The sequence below is a fragment of the Heliangelus exortis genome, chromosome 9 (assembly GCF_036169615.1).
Source record: "Heliangelus exortis chromosome 9, bHelExo1.hap1, whole genome shotgun sequence".
Lineage (NCBI taxonomy): Eukaryota > Metazoa > Chordata > Aves > Apodiformes > Trochilidae > Heliangelus > Heliangelus exortis.
In genome coordinates, this window is record NC_092430.1 from 10,763,102 (window position 1) to 10,782,445 (window position 19,344).

Sequence of the window (19,344 nt, forward strand, 5' to 3'; positions counted from 1 at the left end):
TGATCTTCAGGTGCTAAAGAACATATGATAGTGTCTCCAAAACTGACATCCTTAGGGGTGTGTGTGATGGAGATCATAGCTAAGAAGATAAATAGAAGATGATAGGGTAGAGGAAGAAGGCATAGTCTGAGCATAGGCTAGTTTTGGAGAGAGCAGAGGTTTCTTGGTTTGAGTGCTAACCAAGATTTTCAAACATTTTTTAAATGATCTGCTGCATTTGAAAGCACTGCACAAACTGCAGACTTCATCAGGCTTTTGGTTTTGTTACAAACAGTTGAAAAAGCTGTCACTATAAATCCGTGAGACTTAGTTCAGGAACAGCTGACATACCTTTAAGTTACAGTATTACTTCTTGGCAAAGATATGATGTACAAATTCATTTTCATCAAACTTTCGAGAGGTTGTACATTTTGAAGATTAGATATATCCTTAAAATACCCAACTGAAAAATTATGGAAGAAATAAAAGGGTAGTTGTCATAAGGAATTAGCATGTATTGGTAGGACTCCTTTCTCTCAAAAGTTTCTCCACATACAGGGTTGCTTCCTAGTTCATAGAGTTGGAGTGTAAAATTCAAAGGCTTGTGGAACAAGGGTTTGGTCTGAATGGCTTACAAGTCTAAGGGAGTTTGAAGTCCAGGAATGCAGTGCCTGCATTGCAGTGGACCCCTGAAATACCACCTGTTCTGTATTTGTTATGGAGTTTAACCCTCTGCAGCCTGTTTAAAGTAATGGCAGATGAACCCTTAGGTACATTTAACTCTTCAAATAGAGAGGTAGTAAAATTGATAGTTTGTGCATCTGAATTCCTTCTGTCTGTTGCTGCTAACAGAAATGTGGCAAGCACAAATATTTTCTGAGTATCTGTATGTGTGGTTTTTTCTTTTCAGAGCCAGTGACTTGGTAATGAAAGTGGATGCTCTTCTTTCTGCTCAACCAAAAGGCGAGGCAAGGATTGAGTATCATTTTTTTGAAGAACAATACAGGTATAGGATTGCTGGCACTTACTGAGAAATATGCTTTGCCTTGTTTTTTAACATTTCCATGGTTTTAAGTTAAATTTCACTTAAAAACAAAACAAAAAATCCAAGTAGAAGTAGGAATGTCCCCAGTGGTTCTCAGGGCACAGTGAGATTCCAGAAGTTGATTTTTTTCTATCTACGTGTCTCTGTACATCTATATGTATTTTTTTCTCTATCTAATTTCAGGAGGTGCATAGCATTTAGGAAGTAATTTGACTTCAGAATGAGATGGATAGTGTTTTTTCTAGGTTCATCCATACTTTTCGTATTTTAAAATTACTCTTTCTTCTGTTCAGTGCAGTTAAACTGAGACCAAAAGAGAGGGAGACATACTTTGATGTTGTGGCTATTGTTGATCCTGTGACAAGGGATGCTCAAAGACTTGCTCCATTGCTTTTGGTACGTACATGACATTTAGTGCATTTTATGGCAATTTCAAAAAGTCGTCTCAGTTCAATAATTTTGGACTGGTTTTCTTCCTCCCTGACTGGATGATGGCCAAGGGCCTTCTAATAGTGCATCTGAGTTTTACAGTACGTTTAGTAGTGGGGAAAAAAACCACAGGTAACACAGGTCATATGTCTCTTGAAGGTCTTGTCAGTGGTCAGCTTTCCTAGTTAACATTTTAAGGGATGTTTTTTTCTCATTCTTTTAGGTTTTGAACCAGCTGATAAATATGAACCTAAGAGTGTTTATGAACTGCCAGTCCAAACTTTCTGACATGCCACTGAAAAGGTAAGCTATACCATGCCAGGGGCAAGAGAGAGAGAGAGAAAGAAAAACCTGTTGGCTTGTGCAAGCACAAATGTCCTGTAGGAAGTCTCAATAACTGATTGAGATTGTTTATATAATAGCACAATTTCCCCACAGAGAATCTGGGACTCTGTAGATAGCATGAGGTAATTCTGCTCGTTTACAAGTTGGGTGCATTTTTATTTATTTAAATATATTTTACACACATATATATAAAAAACAGTTAAATAACTTAGCTGTTGAGTCTTGCACATTCTGGTTGGTCCTTCAAGATGAAAATTTTGATCTGATCTAAGGTCAACACCATCTGTGTTGCTTTGGACAAAGTCTCCTATACACAAGGGGGAAGAAAAATTTTTTGTTGGGTTTCTGAGAGACAGTGCAGGTCTGGGAGAGCCAATGCTGTCAGAAAGTTCAGTGAGAGTGAAATATCTGCAAAGTTTGGCAGAAATATGTTCAGGCATTTTGTTTTTGAAATTTCAGCTTTTATCGTTACGTTCTGGAGCCAGAGATCTCCTTCACAACAGATAACAACTTTGCTTCTGGACCAATTGCCAAATTTTTGGATATGCCCCAGTCTCCACTGTTCACTTTGAATCTAAATACTCCTGAGAGCTGGATGGTGGAATCCGTCAGAACCCCATATGACCTTGATAATATTTACTTAGAGGAGGTAAGAGAAATTGTTGTGCATTTAAATGGTGTTTTTCCAAGGCTTATTTATGTAATGGGAAAGAAAAGTGGACTTTAAAAATGCTACTAAATATACAACTGTGGATATTAACACCTTTTATGTTTGCAGACCACTAACTGTGTTCTAGGAGGGCTATCAGCTCACTGATAGCAAGATTCTGTTCTCATTTACTCGTGGATGCCTGAATCACAGGTTGAAAAATACTCTAGGCTTGAAGCAGCTCCTACAAATGCTTCGAGTGTATACAACATTTCAGAGAATCCTGAACCAGAAACAAATCAACTCTTTCTTGGACATTAAGTATTTTTTTCAATTCGTTAGTTTAAAAATTCATTCACACTAGAGCTTCCCATAGCTGATGTCACAACTGAAAATAAGGGTTTTTTTGAAACCTCTGTTTAGAAATTTTGAAGTACGATCGAAGTTCTGTTTGAGTAAGTAAATTCTGCTTCCTTTCATTTGCCCTGAGAAGCCACTAAGCTGATTTTAGCTACCTCTTCATTTTCCCTTTCATCAGCTTTTGTTACTGGCCGAATATTTGTGTGGCCCACAAAAGGATATTTAGTATCTATAAAAGGGTAAATCCATTGCAACAGAAATCCACTCAGTTGAAGGAGGTTTAGGGCTGGACTGCTGCTAGAACAGGCCTTAAATTACATTATAAGAACATTGATCATGACAGTGCTCCCTGACATACATAGGGATAAAGTAAGGAGGAAGGAAAAATCTAAAGAGGTAGAGGTTAGTAGTGAAGTATGTGTGTGAAATTTGTCAACTGAAAGAGCTGAGCTTTTTGAGGCTTTCTAGGTATTTTCTAAATAAAATTACTCTGGTAAAATAAAGTAAGGATTATTTAATTGCTATGGCTACATTGGAGAATAATTGAGTAAATAAAAATCAGCACTTAAGAGATAGTGCTGAATTCAGCAGTATCTTCTCCTCAAAGGTGGATAACGTTGTAGCTGCAGAATACGAATTGGAGTATCTGCTTCTGGAAGGACACTGCTATGATATAACTACTGGACAGCCACCTCGGGGACTCCAATTTACTCTGGGAACTTCAACCAATCCTGTCATTGTTGATACCATTGTGATGGCCAACTTGGTAAGCATTCAGTTGAAACTGGCAACACCAAACTATCTTCCAGCCAGCGCAATGATTTTCATTGAGTAACAATGATTTTACATTGGGTGACTGCCAGTGTGTGGGCTGTGCATGTGTGCTGCTAATGCTCCACAGTTGCTTGCAAATATATCAGAACCACATCATTCATAACATTGATGCCTAAAACCCCACACTATTTTTCTCTTGCTTTTTTCAAGTTATATTCCTTTCCTTTCAGCTTGCTGAGAAGAATCTTCTGAAATATCTTAAAATGATACCAATCAACCTCTGTCCAGGCAGTTCTGTTTTTTTCAGGCAGGGTACTCCTTAGACCGTCCACTCTGGTACTGTAGGCCTTGGATAGACAGGTGTCTTGTTTGGGATCCATTTCTTCAGGATATCTGTAGAACAGTTCATAAGAGTCAGCAGGAATATTTGACATAGTAAAAAACAAAGGAAGTGTGAAAGAATGAGAATTGCTTGATTTAATTGGGAAGAGGTGAGGGAGATCCCTGCAGCTGCCTTTGTAAGGTAGCTGCAGAGGGGACCAGTCTGTGTTCAGTCTATGCTGGGCAATGAGACAGGTAACAGACTGAAATGGCAAAGGAAATTAGTCACTGGCATATTTTCTTGGTTTGTAATGTTAGTGGAAAACTGGAATAAATTGTCCACTGTGGGTTTTGGTATCTTTAAATCACTTATCATTTACATTCTATTTCTTTGTGCCTTTTCTTAGCCAAAGTACATCCTATAATGGTGTAATACCACAGTATGCAATGCTATATTTGGAATCCTCTTCCAGAGTGTGAGGAAGTTTTGTTTTCTGTTGTATTGTTTTGTTTCTTTCTGTTGTTTTGTTTGTTTGTTTGTGGTTTGGTTTTTTTTTTTTTGTTTTTTTAGGTGGGGGTTGTTTTTCCTGGTGTTTTTTGTTTGTTTTTTTAAAGCAGAACGGTTCACATGGAATTGCATGTATTTGGCATCACAGTACAAAACTGGACAGGGCACTTAAGTATCACTACAAATGTTTGTATCTTCTGTAAGTGTAATAGTCCAAAAAAGAAAATATTCAGATCTGTAACTTTTGTTTTGTTGGCAGATCTTTCATGGACTGCTGTGTAGTTCCCAACTGGTGTTTTGAAATTCATTCACTCCACGAAGGGAAACTTTTGCAGGAAAACTTTGATTGTACTCTTCCCATCAGGACTCCCTGAAGACTTCCTGTTACCTAACATAATGCTAGAATTTTTCATATTCCTGTCATTTATGAAAGAAACCATTATTTTGATTGGAACCTCTGGGATTTTTCACACGTTCTTGGGGTTTTTTAAGGCCTTGTGGTTATGTTTATCATCTGGCTCTCAAATAACTATTTTCAGACATAAAATAGTGGGTAAAATAAATTATTTAAAAACTTTTTTTTCTGTCTTTGCTTTCTGGAAACTGACAAATATAATTTTTGCTTTTCAGGGTTATTTCCAGTTAAAAGCCAACCCTGGTGCATGGACTCTAAGACTCAGAAAAGGCAGATCTGAAGATATCTACAGAATCTACAGGTAGGACAGTATAAGAAATATACTTAGTCATTTGCTTCTGGAACTTTTTGAACTAGGTAGATTCCCATTGTAATATGGGAATCTAATAGTTCCCTTGCCAAAGTGTAGTAAACTGAACAGAAAATAACTTCTGTTCGGTGTGAAATGTAATATGAGGGGAAATGAACAAATTTATTTCAAAAAAACAGTAAGTGTGTGTTCTAATACACGTATTTATTACTTTGTGGCATGTCTCAAACCTGTTTTACAGAGGTAAGGCTTAATACCATGTAGAAAAATGTGTAGAAGAAATAAAGAACCTATTTCTGCTTTGTAGTAATGGCCAGTATTTTACTATATTTTCAGCCATGATGGCACAGACTCTTCACCTGAAGCCAGTGAAGTTATTGTTGTTCTCAACAACTTCAAGAGCAAAATTATTAAAGTGAAGGTGAGTTTAAAAACTAGAGTTGCTCTTAAGAAAGACCTTTTGATCAATAGTGGGGAAGAAACTGGCTAAGGCCTGATGGTCCCTTCCTGCAAGCATGAGGTGGTTTGGATGAAGTTCTCATCACAGAAAGTGTAATGGAGACAGTTATCTATAGATTTGGTGTTGGTTTTTGCACCCAGGCCAGAATGATGCTTAACTGCTGTTGCTTTTGTATGACCAAGAGAAACAATTATGCTCATGTTTTACTGACTCGGTTGTGCTTATAACTTAAAAACAAAAAATCAGGTTTTTATGTCCTATAAATGTCCAGTAATAAACATTCAGTGTATCCATTAATCCAGAATTTTATGTTAATCCAGAATTTTATGGTAAAAAACTTTCTACCAGAGTGAAAATATATTTAAAAAAAGTTAAGTTAGTAATCTACAGTATTTTAGGGTTGGCTCTTAAATAGCTGAAAAGTTTAAGATAAGTGGGGGCTATAACACATCCTGCTCACACTTCTTGACATGATTGACTTGTTCTAGAGTAATTCTGGAACATTCTCCTGACTTTTTGCTTTGTTTGCATGTCTGCTTTGGAGTCTCAGTGGCCAATAATATCTCTTAGAAAAAGAAAGTAGTAGGTGTGTTGGGCTTTGTGGGGAGATTAGTTGGGGTTTTTGATTTTTCTTTGGCAGTCTCTATCATCAGCGATGGTCACTAAACACTTAGCAAAGCCTTTTAACTATCCAGACTAGCATGCTTTTGGTGTTTGAAACTGTTTCCTACTAAACTGTTCCTCCAGGCAGTTTAGGCTACCTGTCAGCTCACTGGACATAATTTAAATGGATACAAACAGATCCATGTCAAAATAACACTCTGCAGATGTTGTCCAATATGTGGTTTCACTCACTAAAGCAAGGTTTTGCTTTGCAGGTTCAGAAAAAAATAGATATGATGAATGAAGATCTCCTAAGTGATGGTACCAGTGAGAATGAATCTGGATTTTGGGAGTCTCTCAAATGGTAAAACTAATTCAATAACAGCCTGCAGGTCTCTTGAAACTGGATAAGTATTCCATGATACAGTTAGGTCTGTCATACTCCACAGCCATCTATTAGGACTGCTCAAGATTAGGGCTTGTTATCTGCTTACCTTTCATAGGACTCCAGTTTTTCTAGAAAACTGAGCTGCTGCTTTGCACCAGCTTACCTTCCCTTGCCCTGGTGCCACTTGCAGGTCTGAAAACAATCTGGGAGCTCCATCTCAGCCAGCAACCTTCCAACTAGACAGATGTTTGTGTATAAGCTATTGGATCTTCCACGGCTGTGTCTGCAGCACTCTGCCTTGTGGAGGATACTCCCGCCAGTGGAAGGGGATGACACCAAACCCCACAGTTGCACTACCTTAAAGCAGCACTGTAGCAATTTATAATCTGTTGCTCTCTTTCCTGTGTAGCTGCGCCTTACTATCTTGTCCATTATATAAATACATTTGTCCTTTCAGGGGTTTCACAGGAGGACAAAAGAATGAAGATGTGAAACAGGATAAAGATGATGTACTAAATATATTCTCTGTGGCTTCAGGACACCTCTATGAACGATTCCTACGGTTAGTTCAGAATTTATAATCTGAGGGTCTCAAATGGTACAGGAGCCCTGCCTTCAACAAGGGAAAGGGTCAAAGTTTGCCAGATTATTAAAAAATAATTCAGCAGTTCAGAAATGCTCTAGAATTTGCATCTACTGCATTATAGAAACTTTTGCCTGCATAATATTAATATGTACCAAATCGACCCAGTTTATTGGTTGGTATGTTGTTGTCCTAGGTTTTTTTTTGCTACAATATAACCAAATACAAGTGTATTGTTAACAAGTTATAGAGTAAGTCATAACAGTTTTGGAAAAGAATCTGAAATTCTGTTCTCCAAGAACTGTGAAAGCCAACAGGTTGTATATTCTCTGACTGGCTAAAGTACACAGATTTGGGGTGGTGGGGTGATAAAATTAAGCAGTTTGCAATGAGCTGAAGCTACTCCCTTTCTCTTCATGCATGAGGATCAGTTACGTGCAATTGGTCTAATGTAAAACACCAATTTGTAATCTGTTACACGGGTGGTCTCTAGTGGGTGGCAGATGTATCTGTAAATGCTTTTTTTTTTTTTCTTTTCTTTTGATAGTATAATGATGTTGTCTGTACTGAAACATACTAAGACTCCTTTAAAGTTTTGGTTTCTGAAGAACTACTTATCACCTACATTCAAGGTTTGTTAATAATTAGAAATTTAGCATGGGGAAAAGTTATTAAAAAAAGAAGGTTTTAAGTTATGCATCACACTGTTTTGTCTGTACTGTATATACAGTTACTTGGCTGTATATCTTCTATTTTGACTAAGCATCACACTAATACAAGCTGGTGGCTCTGCCTAGAAAGCTTTGAGAAATTGACAGGTTGACAATGGACTGATCATGAAGGTAAATATTTGAGAACAGCATGTATTAGGAAATCACACTTGAAAGAATCTGGCTTTTTTTAATTATTATTATTGTGACTTGCCCAATAAAGATGTAGATTTTAAGATGAAATTCATGGCTATATCTTCTATCTAAAATAGAAGGGCTGAAAGATTATAGGAGAAAAACCTACCAGAGGTGTAAAGCCTATGACTGGGTATGGAGACAGCTTTGTAAGAGAAGAGAGGGAAACCAGAGAACAGGAGTGGTGCAGGTTAAAGGGTGGCATGAGTCCTGGATGAGTATACCTGGAAATATTTACCAATGTGATACATCAGGAAACAAACACTTGGAGTCATTACAGAACCCAGAGGTAAATGGATGTCAAAATGTTCAGGAATGGGCAACCTCTAACATTTAATATTAGGAAGTAGCATTTCTGAGAGAATCTTGCATGGTCTCAAGGGGTAATAGTTGTCAGTGTCCACACTGCTGTAGCCAGGTCCTGTGCCGGACCAGCATCCCTTAGGTGAACCCATACTCTCTCGATGTCAGGGGAGCCTCACAGGGGAGATTGTGAAGTGATTTGGCAGTGGGCCACATTGTTTTAGTAAAAAATTTCTCTCAGTTCTGTTATTTTATTACTACAATTTACACAGTTTTGCACAGCCCTAAATAATTCTCCAAACTGCAAAATGTTATGTTTTGAGTAATGTATTCTTTTAAACTGGTCCCTGGATCACCATGAAGTGGCTCATAAGTAAACATGGGGGAAAATGCCAAAATATTCAGTTATCTTGTAATAGCTGGTTTTAATTTTGTAATCATTGTTCTGCTGGGGGTTATGTCTTTGAAGTAACCGTGGAAGTGTCATTATTCTTCATAGTATTTAATTTTCTAATGTTCTGTGCCAAAGTTGATCTCTTCTAATAAACTTTTCTTTTTCCTGCAGAGGAAAAAAGAATTGAGATAAGCTCCCTTTTCCTCTTCCCTCTCCAGGAGTTCATCCCATACATGGCAGAGAAGTATAATTTCCAGTATGAGCTGGTCCAGTATAAATGGCCACGCTGGCTTCATCAGCAGACAGAGAAACAGCGTATTATCTGGGGGTACAAGATCCTCTTTCTAGATGTGCTCTTCCCGTTAGCTGTAGATAAAATTCTCTTTGTGGATGCTGATCAGGTAACAGAGAGGTTGGAATTCACATTTTTTCTTTTTCTGTTTTTCTTATCTCTAAGATTAATATGTTCTTGAATACAGTTTCTGTATCACTGGAAAGGTTGCACATCTGAGCCTCCCACAGGCATGACGGGGGTTCATTCTGTAACTGTAGCATGCTCAGTGAGTGCTGTCTATCTGTTCCCACAAAGATGGGTTTTGTTGGCCTGTCTTTTAGTTTTGTCCGGTTCTTCGTTCCCTCACTGTGATTCCACCCAGTTTGCCGAATAGTTTCTTGTTTCACTGGTTCATTTTTCCAGTTCTGGCTGTTCTGCCAGCCTGCAGTTTACTTAACCACATGCAGTATTTTCTGAAGCTGCCAAACTCCCTCCATCTCACACCCCCCTGCTTTTACCTTGGTCAGACCCAGGTGGCTTTCAAAGGAGCAGGAAGTCAGATCCCTTGGGCATGAAGCCTTGTCCTGCTGCAGAGCACATGGTATCTGGGAGGCTTTTTGTGTACTTGCTGATGAAAGGGTTTGGAAGTTCAGGATTTTGGCAAAAGTGCTCCTTGGAAATATATGTGAAACTGAGATGTATAGATTATCCACACCTAAGTATGAAATGCCTTAGTGTTCCGGCATGTGCTCAGTATAATCCTTTGTCAGTTAAAACTATTACAACTTATGCTTCAAGTATCACCTAAGACACATTTCCAGCTACTCTGCTCTCATTTAAAACAGTTTTTGCTCTGTTTATAAGAGATATTAACGCATTGTTTGGCACCAGAGTGGTATTTGTAGAGTATTACTGCTACAACATCTAGTTTCAAAAAGACTTTAGAAAGCCTTCATCCCTGGAGGGTTGCAGACTTTCAAGAGATGAGGATACAAAGAATCACAGTAGAGTTCATGTATAGTAAGAATTCTCCATGCTTCGTAAGGAACAATTTGGTATTTTGGCTGTCAAACCAACCTCTGTTAGGTTATTTCAAGATCTATTTTAGTTGCTTCAGCTTTAAGGGCAGGAGAGACAGCACCTTTTGCACTGAGTTTTTGTACTATATATACATAATGCAAAAGACTGCAGAGTACCACAGATAATTCTTCCTTTAACTGTTTGCTCAATCAGAATTAAAATGAATCCTGACTAGCATTTCAAAATAACCTGTGGCAGGCTTCTACAAATAAAAATAAAATGTCCTTTCCCTTCAGATTGTGCGCACAGATCTAAAGGAACTAAGAGATTTCAACCTAGATGGTGCTCCTTATGGATACACTCCGTTCTGTGACAGTCGAAGAGAAATGGATGGCTACAGGTTCTGGAAATCAGGATACTGGGCAAGCCATTTAGCTGGAAGAAAATACCACATCAGGTAGTGAAGAATTCAGCTTTTTCAAAGTAGGAGAAAGCTTTTGCTCCTAAGAATTAGCAGAAAACTAGCTGAGGTATAGGATGCTGCAGCGAACCTCTTTTTGCTGACTGTTGCCTCTTTGATGTTCCATTATTACTGTTTCCTATAGTTCATTTGAAGCTCTAGGGACACTAAAGTTACTTTCAGCATGCTCCAACTTTTACAGATGAAGAAAGGAAGCTTTAACAAACCAAGCATCTTCATTTGTTAGTAATTAATGTTGGAAGAAGGGACTGCATAACAGCAAAAGATAGAGCTAAGATAAAAGCTAAGATAGAGCTGCTGAAAAAATTTTCTGTACATGCCACTACCACTGCTTTCCTGCCTTGTGTTGGGTAATTTCACAGACTGCTACCAAGAGATTGTTTTAGCATGTTATATATTGGGCTCTACTAGGGCTGCAATAAGCTGCCCATCAGTCAAATGTCATTACTAATCCTGTCATCTCCATGTAGTGCTCTGTATGTTGTGGATCTGAAGAAGTTCAGAAAGATAGCAGCTGGAGATCGACTCAGAGGACAATATCAGGGTCTTAGCCAGGATCCTAACAGTCTGTCCAACCTTGACCAGGTGTGATTTTTTCTTTTTTGGTTTTGTGTGGTTTGTTTTACTGGGGTGTGGTGGGATTTCTTTCCTGGCCAAGCTTCAGTCACAGCCAGACACCAGTGGCAGCCCTGTTATGCCCTGCCTTCAAATGAGACAGGTATTGATAGCATCAAATATAACTGGTGGGTGGAAATAAAGCTATTTCAAGACAAATATATAACACAACTGGGTACTTGTTTCTTGAGCTGTCCAGCTCTGAGGGCTTTACTCTTCACTGACTTTAATAACATGGAAATAAGGCTCATACCATATGGTGGCTGGAAAAAAATAACACAATGGTTTTCAGCATTAAGAATAGTCTTCCAACCTGGTCCAGGACAGCTTTGATACCCGATTCGTATTACTGCTTTAATAGTTTGCTTAATAACTAATTTTCAGCAAAATAAGATGAACAGTTATAATATGCAGGTTTTTTTCTCAAAGGACTTTGGAATGGAATGAAAGGTTGATTCATCACTTTTTATTTGCACTGGAAAAACAACTCTACAAAAATTAAACCTCTTGATACTGTCTGCTTAGGGGAGGTTGTTCCTCTCACCTTGCGCCCTGTGGAAACTTCTCCTAATTCTTGTGCTTCACAACAGGATTTGCCTAACAACATGATCCACCAGGTGCCAATTAAGTCACTTCCACAGGAGTGGCTGTGGTGTGAAACGTGGTGTGATGATTCTTCAAAGAAGAGAGCAAAAACCATTGATCTGGTAAGTGCAGCATGGCTCCCTCATTCTTGTGTCACAATAATGCATCTCATCCTGTGTTGTTATTTAAATGTTTTCAGCACTTCCTTTTTTTCCTCTGGCTTACACATTTCTCTTACCTGGAGCAGTGGCACTGTGATGATTTGGAAAGGTACTTCACACTGTACTCTTGGTAGAATACAGGCATGTGGTGTTTACCAATGACAGATCAATTCCGCTGGGGGAAGCAAACCTCTGTCCAGTCAATAAACCTCTTGTATCCATTAAGTGTCTGATTAAATTAAATGTTTTCTTTGCAGTGTAATAACCCAATGACCAAAGAGCCCAAGTTGCAAGCAGCCATGCGTATAGTTCCAGAATGGCAGGACTATGATCAAGAAATCAAACTGCTCCAGAGCCTTTTCCAGAAGGAAAAAGAAATGGGAACACCAACTACGATGCCAGGACAACACGCACATGGTAATCTTTCTGCCTTTCTCCCTACTTCTTTGACTTTCTTCCTTCCTGTTTGGGCTGGGGTTAAGGTGTGTGCTCATTCAGTGTGAGACTGCACCATGCAAACGCTGGTGTGGAGGACCTGTCTACCTTGTCTGTCTACTTTAATGGGACAAAAAGGCCTTGCTGAGGGAGGCTGGTGCAACTTAATATGTCTCTGAAACTCAGAGAACAGGAAGCCAAGTTGCATGCTTGTTCCAACTCTGTTAAAGACCCTCAGTGTTCCTGCAGTTACGTGTGCTTGGCCTTATCTTAACCCTTAACAAAAGCACCGCCATACACAATGGGTATGAAGTGTTCTTCTGTCACTGGTAAGCTTGCAAAGAACAAGCCTTTGGGGTTTATATACTAATTGTCAGACCAATCTGGCAATTGGGGCAGGTGGAAATGCAGTGCTCATTTTTCTTTCCTCTTCTACAGATCCAGCAGCACATGTGGAATTATGATCCATAGAGAAAAATTCAAGTTAGACTGTTTCATAGACAATTTTTATATTGAAAGCTAGTTTTTTTCCAGTATGTCAGCAAAACTACTGAATAACTGAATGGGATGATGTATGCTTTTGTATTACTTGCGTTTGTGGGTTAATTTCTGCATATGAAATAGGATCTGGATTGATGGAATTAGCATTACTGGCTTTTTGCACCTGTGGTGGAGACAAAGGAGCCCATGATGGAGTTTAGCATTTCAGAAACAAAACTCGATAATCCACTTGGAAAGCCACAGTGTGTTTCTTCAGCTGCTGCTGCCTCCACCACTGATGAAGATCCTGTTAGCCTCAGATCTAACTTGAGAGCCTGGAAATCACAGACCCACTGAGCTGTTGGATAGAACATAAGTCCTAATGTCAACTGATGGAGATAATCTTTCCAGGTAACATTAAAAGGCTCAGAATCATGCCTTGAATTTGGGATACCTGCAGGTTTTCAAATGGTGGGAAATACCTCTCAGATTTGTTCAGTATGCCCTTGATTTTGTAACAAATCCAGCGTTAGTTTGATTTTCTGTTTCCTGTTTCAATTATTGCCTGATTTTTAAAGACTTAGCTTAATTTAAGCCAAAGTTACCGCAACCTATTTAAATTCCCACTCAAATCTGAATGCCTGAGCTTACAGAGTGAGTGGAACATTGAACGTGACAGCTCAGTGCAGCCCAGCCCCTCTGACAGGGATCAAAGTGACCTCCTCCTTTCCTGCTCACTGCTGAAATTGGTCTGCAAAGGTGGTAGGGCACTTACTGTGGTTCACTGATTCATGAATGTTTTTTGTTTATGACAAATCTGTGGAAACTTGGAACTTTTTCATCATATACATTTCATTCACTCTCTTTTTCTTCAGAGATGTTGTCACATCAATAAAAACTTTGGAGTTTTTAGGTCTTAAGCTTTACTTCACACTCAGTTCCTTGATCATCCTTTTGGCTTGCAGTCGTGACAGTCCTAATTTGATTTTGGGGTTTCTGAATTTTTCACCTGCGTTAGTTTTCATTCTGTGCACAGATGAAAACCCCAACATTTTCCTGCATGGATTAGTTCCCCTTTTATAATTCATATTAATGTCTTATTTTTCAAAGATGATACTGCGATAGCTCTGTGTTATGAACATACCAACTAAAAAATCCTCAAACCCTGCTTCCCTTATTCTGTAGGATTATTCTGTATCTCCTCCCTAGAACACTGAGAAGCTGAAGAGCTGAAATGTGAGAAATAATATAGTATTTCTGGTAGTAAAATATAGCTCCCTGTGCACTGCTTTAGAAATCCAAGCTGGCATCATTTCTGCCTCCCCAGTTTTTATATAGGGAAATGTTCTGTGCTGTAAGAGCTGCACACTAAAGATAATCCTGACTTAAGATACTGTTCTAAGTTTACTGCATAATACATCCTGTTTTGGAGGAATCTGAAAGAGAGCAACTGTAGTGTTTAAACGTTAACAGAAAAGCAGCTTTGCTCCAGCCAGCTCTAATCATAGAATCATAGAATTTTCAGGGCTGGAAGAGATCTTGACCTTTAAGATTATCCAGTTCCAACCCCCCTGCTATTGGCAGGGACACCTCCCACCAGATCAGGTTGCTCAGAGCTCTGTCCAGTCTGGCCTTAAAAACTTCCAGGGATAGGGCTTCCACCATCTCTCTGGGCAACCTGTGCCAGTGTCTCACCACCCTCATGGTGAAGAACTTCTTCCTAACATCTAATCTAAATCTGCCCTCCTCTAGTTTGAATCCACGCTTATTTACACTTGCTCACTAACACACTTTAAAAAACAAGCTAAAATAAATATCCAGGGTCAGGTGATCAGCAACTTGCCCCCCACCACAGCTTCATCCAGGGTCAGTAGAAGAGGATCACTTAGAATGGATGGTGTGTGGTTGGGGAAGGAATCTGCCCAAACCCTCAGAGCAAGATAAGTGCAGGTTTTCTGTGAAACAAGACCCTCCCCTATGTAGAACCATATTTGGCTTAATTTTTTTTCCCAATAGGATCCAGAAGATAAGAAAATGAAGTAACTTCTTTAAATTTAGCACAACATATACAATGCCTTATTTGGACTTGAATAAGGAGAAAATTCTGTAACTGAGGCTTAATGTAAAAATATTTCTTAAAAATTGAGCTACTCCATTCCAACAGTTAATGTTTGCACTTAAAAACACCCACACTGCATACTTTTTTCTTTTTTTTTCTTTTTCTTTTTTTCTTTCTTCTTTTTTCTTCCTTTTTTTTTTTTTCTTCTTTTTTCTTCTTTCTTCTTTTTTCTCTTTTCTTCTTTCTTTTTTCTCTTTTCTTTTTTCTTCTTTTTTCTTCTTTTTTCTTCTTTTTTCTTCTTTTTTCTTCTTTTTTCTTCTTTTTTCTTCTTTTTTCTTCTTTTTTCTTCTTTTTTCTTCTTTTTTCTTCTTTTTTCTTCTTTTTTCTTCTTTTTTCTTCTTTTTTCTTCTTTTTTCTTCTTTTTTCTTCTTTTTTCTTCTTTTTTCTTCTTTTTTCTTCTTTTTTCTTCTTTTTTCTCCTTTTTCCTTTTTCCTTTTTCCTTTTTCCTTTTTCCTTTTTCCTTTTTCCTTTTTCCTTTTTCCTTTTTCCTTTTTCCTTTTTCCTTTTTCCTTTTTCCTTTTTCCTTTTTCCTTTTTCCTTTTTCCTTTTTCCTTTTTCCTTTTTCCTTTTTCCTTTTTTCCTTTTTCCTTTTTCCTTTTTCCTTTTTCCTTTTTCCTTTTGTTTTCTTTTTTTTTCTCTTTTTTAAATTATAAGATCCAGCTAGCTGTGGAGAATACTTTTGTTCCCTCTGGTTAACAGACACTGTGCTCTTCTGGTCAGCTCCTATTAAATAAGAAAAACCCCAACCCCTAAATCTAACTCAGATGTATTGTGAGAGTTTCAACCTTCTGCAGTACCCTTAGGAGTCCTGTACCCATTCTCAAGTATGATAAAATGCACATGGCACTAATCATTCTGAATATGAACTACTCCAGTTCTTCCTGGGAAGCCACTATTTACTTGCACACAATAATGAGAGTCACAGAGGAGAACAGTCACTTCCTTTGGATCTGTGTATATGCTCATAGTACTCACCTGGGCTTTAAAAGAAAAATCTTTTGACAGCTCCATCTAGAAGGTATCTCAGAGTGAGATGTCTACTAAAAGAGCACTGCTTCTGGTCACGCCACTTAGGACCTGCTCCTGTAAACTATAAAGACAGATTTTAAAAAATCAGAAAAATGGGGATTACAGAGGCCACAATATAATTTTGGATCCCCCCAGACTAGAAAAGCCACTTCAGTGCCATAGTGATGACACTATTTCCAATCTCTGGATACAAGCATCTTATCCTCTTGGTGAAAGGTTCACACTGAAAAATGCCCAGTACTTTATTTTAAAAGGAAGGTGTCAATGCCTTACTAGAAAACAAATATCCAAGAAGATTTTAAGGTTTATTTTTCATTTTGCTACTGGGGGATGTGTTGTAATGAGAATGAAAGGGGTGTGACGTAAAAACCAGTCACAGTCTTCAGAACTTCAACTTTTTTTCAAACTATATAAGCTGTTCTGCTTCTTCAAATCTTCTGTGATTTGTTCAGGAATGTACCATAACTCAGTGTGGCACTGATACCTACTGTCCCAAGCTATCTATCAAGTTACTTTCTACTGAATGTGACCTGAACTGACATTAACAGTGAATTTCCCAGTATGGTGGCAACAGAAAGACCTGTCTGATGTAATAAAACTTTTTCTGTTCTTTCCCCGTGCCTCTTGGGTCAGTTACTTCGGGTCTGATAACTGAGGTTTTAATGGAGTTGGCTTGGAGTATATTTTTCATTTATTCTTGTATTCAAGTGTTGAGATACTTGAAAGGTATAAGTTGAAAAACTTATAAAATGGAAAAGCAAAGAGTTCTCCCATTCATCCACTCTTTTTAATTGTGGGTATTATAGTAACCCCTGAACTCAGACACTTCTGTTAAAAAAACCCAACAGAAATATTTTACATTTAAGGTAGATACTGGGTTTTTTCAACTCTACCTACTAATAATTAAAAAAAGTTATTTTGTTAGATTTTGTAATTTAATTGAATTTTATGCTGACACATCCATAGTAAGCACTCAGAGAAGTGTTTCTCAAATAATAATTTCAACTATGAAGCTGTTTCTGGGTGTTTTTCAGAGTTGGAAATTAATCCCAGACTCCTATGGGACTCTGAGAAAAGTCTCTCAACTAGAGCATCTTTAACAAGAGCATCAAACTAGAGCATCTTTACTACATCGAATGCCACAAAAGTATCACAGAATCATCAGAGTTGGAAGGGACCACTGGAGATCATCCAGTCCAATTCTCCCAGTAAAGCAGGATCACCTAGAGCACATCACACAGGACTGCATCCAGGCAGGTAAAATCTTAGGGAAACAAACGAACAAACCATAGAAGAGAACAAAAGTGACATGAAGAATAAAAATAGGGTTCACATAACAGTGAAACAGTAAGAATTAGGCAAAATCAGATTGCACTTCAAAATATCTCCCAAGTAATCAACAGCATGTCCGTGAGACAGAGCTGCAAGACAGATGGAACAGATGGGAAGGAGCACTGCCTACAACTCCCCCCAACTTATCTTTAGCTTGGGTATCAACAGCCTTGAGCTCTGGGTAGAAAAACATCGAGTAATTGGATTAATTGTATTAATAAATATAAAAGTAACATATTAATGAGCTATTAGCATGCTAATTTACCCACCCATAAGTTAGAGGGACCCCTCCTTAGAAAAAGCCCCTAACTAGGAACGAATAGTGAATTTTTTGAGCTTTGCCACTTTAAATGGAAGCAAATAATTAGTTAACCAGCTGTGGGTACAAATGATAGAATGATGTTAAAATTCTCTCTGTATTTTGGGGTATAAAAGTAGCACTTGCATTTTCTGAAAATGTATGTCCTTTTTAGTGGGCATATAGCAGAGTATGCAGAAAGGTCTGAAGGTCCCTTCTTACCAGGCCATGCTCTGGTCTCATGGTGGAGCTTCTGCCACACTGGAACTGACTTGTCCAGGTGGAATATGGGTCTCTGGACCTTGAAACTCACCTTGGTCCCATTACAGAAGTCCTCTTCTGTGAGGTAGGTGGTTTCCCATGCCCACTAGCATGACACTCTGTAAGCAGAAGTGAAAAGTAAGAAAAGTTGGATTTTTTTCCAATAGGAGACCAGCAAAGACCTGTCTGGGCATCCTTAAGTGTTGGATTGCCCACCCCTGCTATCCCAAAGAGGCAAGGCGGGCCATATTGGGAAGCTTTGGTGCTATGGCCTCTTCCTCTTCCCCCTTCCACCCTCTTTCAAGGGCTCATCACCTATAGCCTGAGCAGATCCAAGGAAGGACAGCCTCTGGGAAAAGCTCTGAACACTGCCCCAGGCTCTCTGCCCTGCCAGCAGATTCACAAGAAGAATTCACTGTTCTTTGTCTAAAGCAGGACGTCATTTTTTTCTCTCCCTTCCCACAAAAGTTGCTCTCTGGCAAAGCTGCCCACTGCTATATGCTTCATGGGCAACCTTCTGCTGTCTAAGCTAAGAAATAAAAGGCAGGAAGAGTGGTCAGAACGCACTGGAGTCTGAGGGAGGACGAGGAACACAGCCCCCCTTGGTCAGCAGCAGGTCTGGGTGCTAGCACTCTGACACACCATGCCAAATGTTTGTAAAGAAGAAGATGGGCCATGCCTGAAGTCAAGAAGCTGACCACCTTTCCCCGGCCAGCAGATGCAGGGCCAGGGAAACATCCTATACCACCACCTCCCCCCCTGAAATCACCCTTGCAGGAACTGGCCCACAGAGCTGAGTTTTGTGTCCCCAGGAGATGATCTTATGTGCTGGGTACAGGTCAGTACTGGAAATGTACAGTTCATGGACCCAGACTGCAATGTGCTTATCACTGCATGAGCTGAGCTGAAGGACTGAATATGAAGCCAGGCTAAAGAAGTTGGGGTTGTTCAACCTGGAGAAAAGGAGGCTGCAAGGTGACTTTATAGCATCCTTCCAAAATCTGAAAGGGGCCTACAAGAAAGCTGAGGTAGAGCTTTTTACATGGATGTGTAGTGAGAGGACAAGGGGAAATGGTTTCAAACTTGAAGATGGGAGATTTAGGTTGGACATGAGGATGAAATTCTTTCTTGTGAGAGTGGTGAGACACTAGCACAGGTTGCTCAGGTAAGTTGTGGATACCCCCTCTCTGGAAGTTTTCGAGACCAGGTTGCATGGGGCCTTGAGATACTTGGTCTAGTGGGAGGTGTCCCTGCCCATGCAGGGGGATTTGGAACTAGGTGATCTTTAAGGTCCCTTCCAACCTAAACCATTCTATGATTCTGTGGTTCTATAACTCTTATCCAGGGCTGACTGACCTAGAAATGGCACCATAGATGTCTTTCGGTAGCTTCAGGGTCCAAATCTACCCATTTTCTAGCAGTCTCACATAGTTTCTCAAAAGAGACTGCAAGTTCCCCATCAGACCAGCCAACAAGAAGGAAA

At 39.1% G+C, this 19,344-nt stretch overlaps 1 protein-coding gene across 5 annotated transcripts in view; it reads left to right on the top strand.

The window, feature by feature from the left end:
- The window catches only part of UGGT1 (UDP-glucose glycoprotein glucosyltransferase 1), a 42,674-nt gene extending 28,926 nt beyond the window's left edge, over positions 1-13,748 (top strand). For all 5 annotated transcript variants that reach the window (XM_071752081.1, XM_071752078.1, XM_071752076.1 and 2 more), the window contains 16 exons: positions 890-985; positions 1,318-1,420; positions 1,677-1,756; positions 2,258-2,447; positions 3,415-3,573; positions 5,041-5,126; positions 5,472-5,556; positions 6,474-6,562; positions 7,044-7,148; positions 7,717-7,801; positions 8,990-9,172; positions 10,362-10,522; positions 11,017-11,131; positions 11,752-11,868; positions 12,165-12,324; positions 12,781-13,748. In XM_071752081.1, the coding sequence (XP_071608182.1) occupies positions 890-985; positions 1,318-1,420; positions 1,677-1,756; positions 2,258-2,447; positions 3,415-3,573; positions 5,041-5,126; positions 5,472-5,556; positions 6,474-6,562; positions 7,044-7,148; positions 7,717-7,801; positions 8,990-9,172; positions 10,362-10,522; positions 11,017-11,131; positions 11,752-11,868; positions 12,165-12,324; positions 12,781-12,806 (1,840 nt within the window). In that variant the 3' untranslated portion in view covers positions 12,807-13,748. The remainder of the gene's footprint in view (positions 1-889; positions 986-1,317; positions 1,421-1,676; positions 1,757-2,257; positions 2,448-3,414; positions 3,574-5,040; positions 5,127-5,471; positions 5,557-6,473; positions 6,563-7,043; positions 7,149-7,716; positions 7,802-8,989; positions 9,173-10,361; positions 10,523-11,016; positions 11,132-11,751; positions 11,869-12,164; positions 12,325-12,780) is intronic.
- The last annotated feature ends 5,596 nt before the right edge of the window (positions 13,749-19,344 follow it).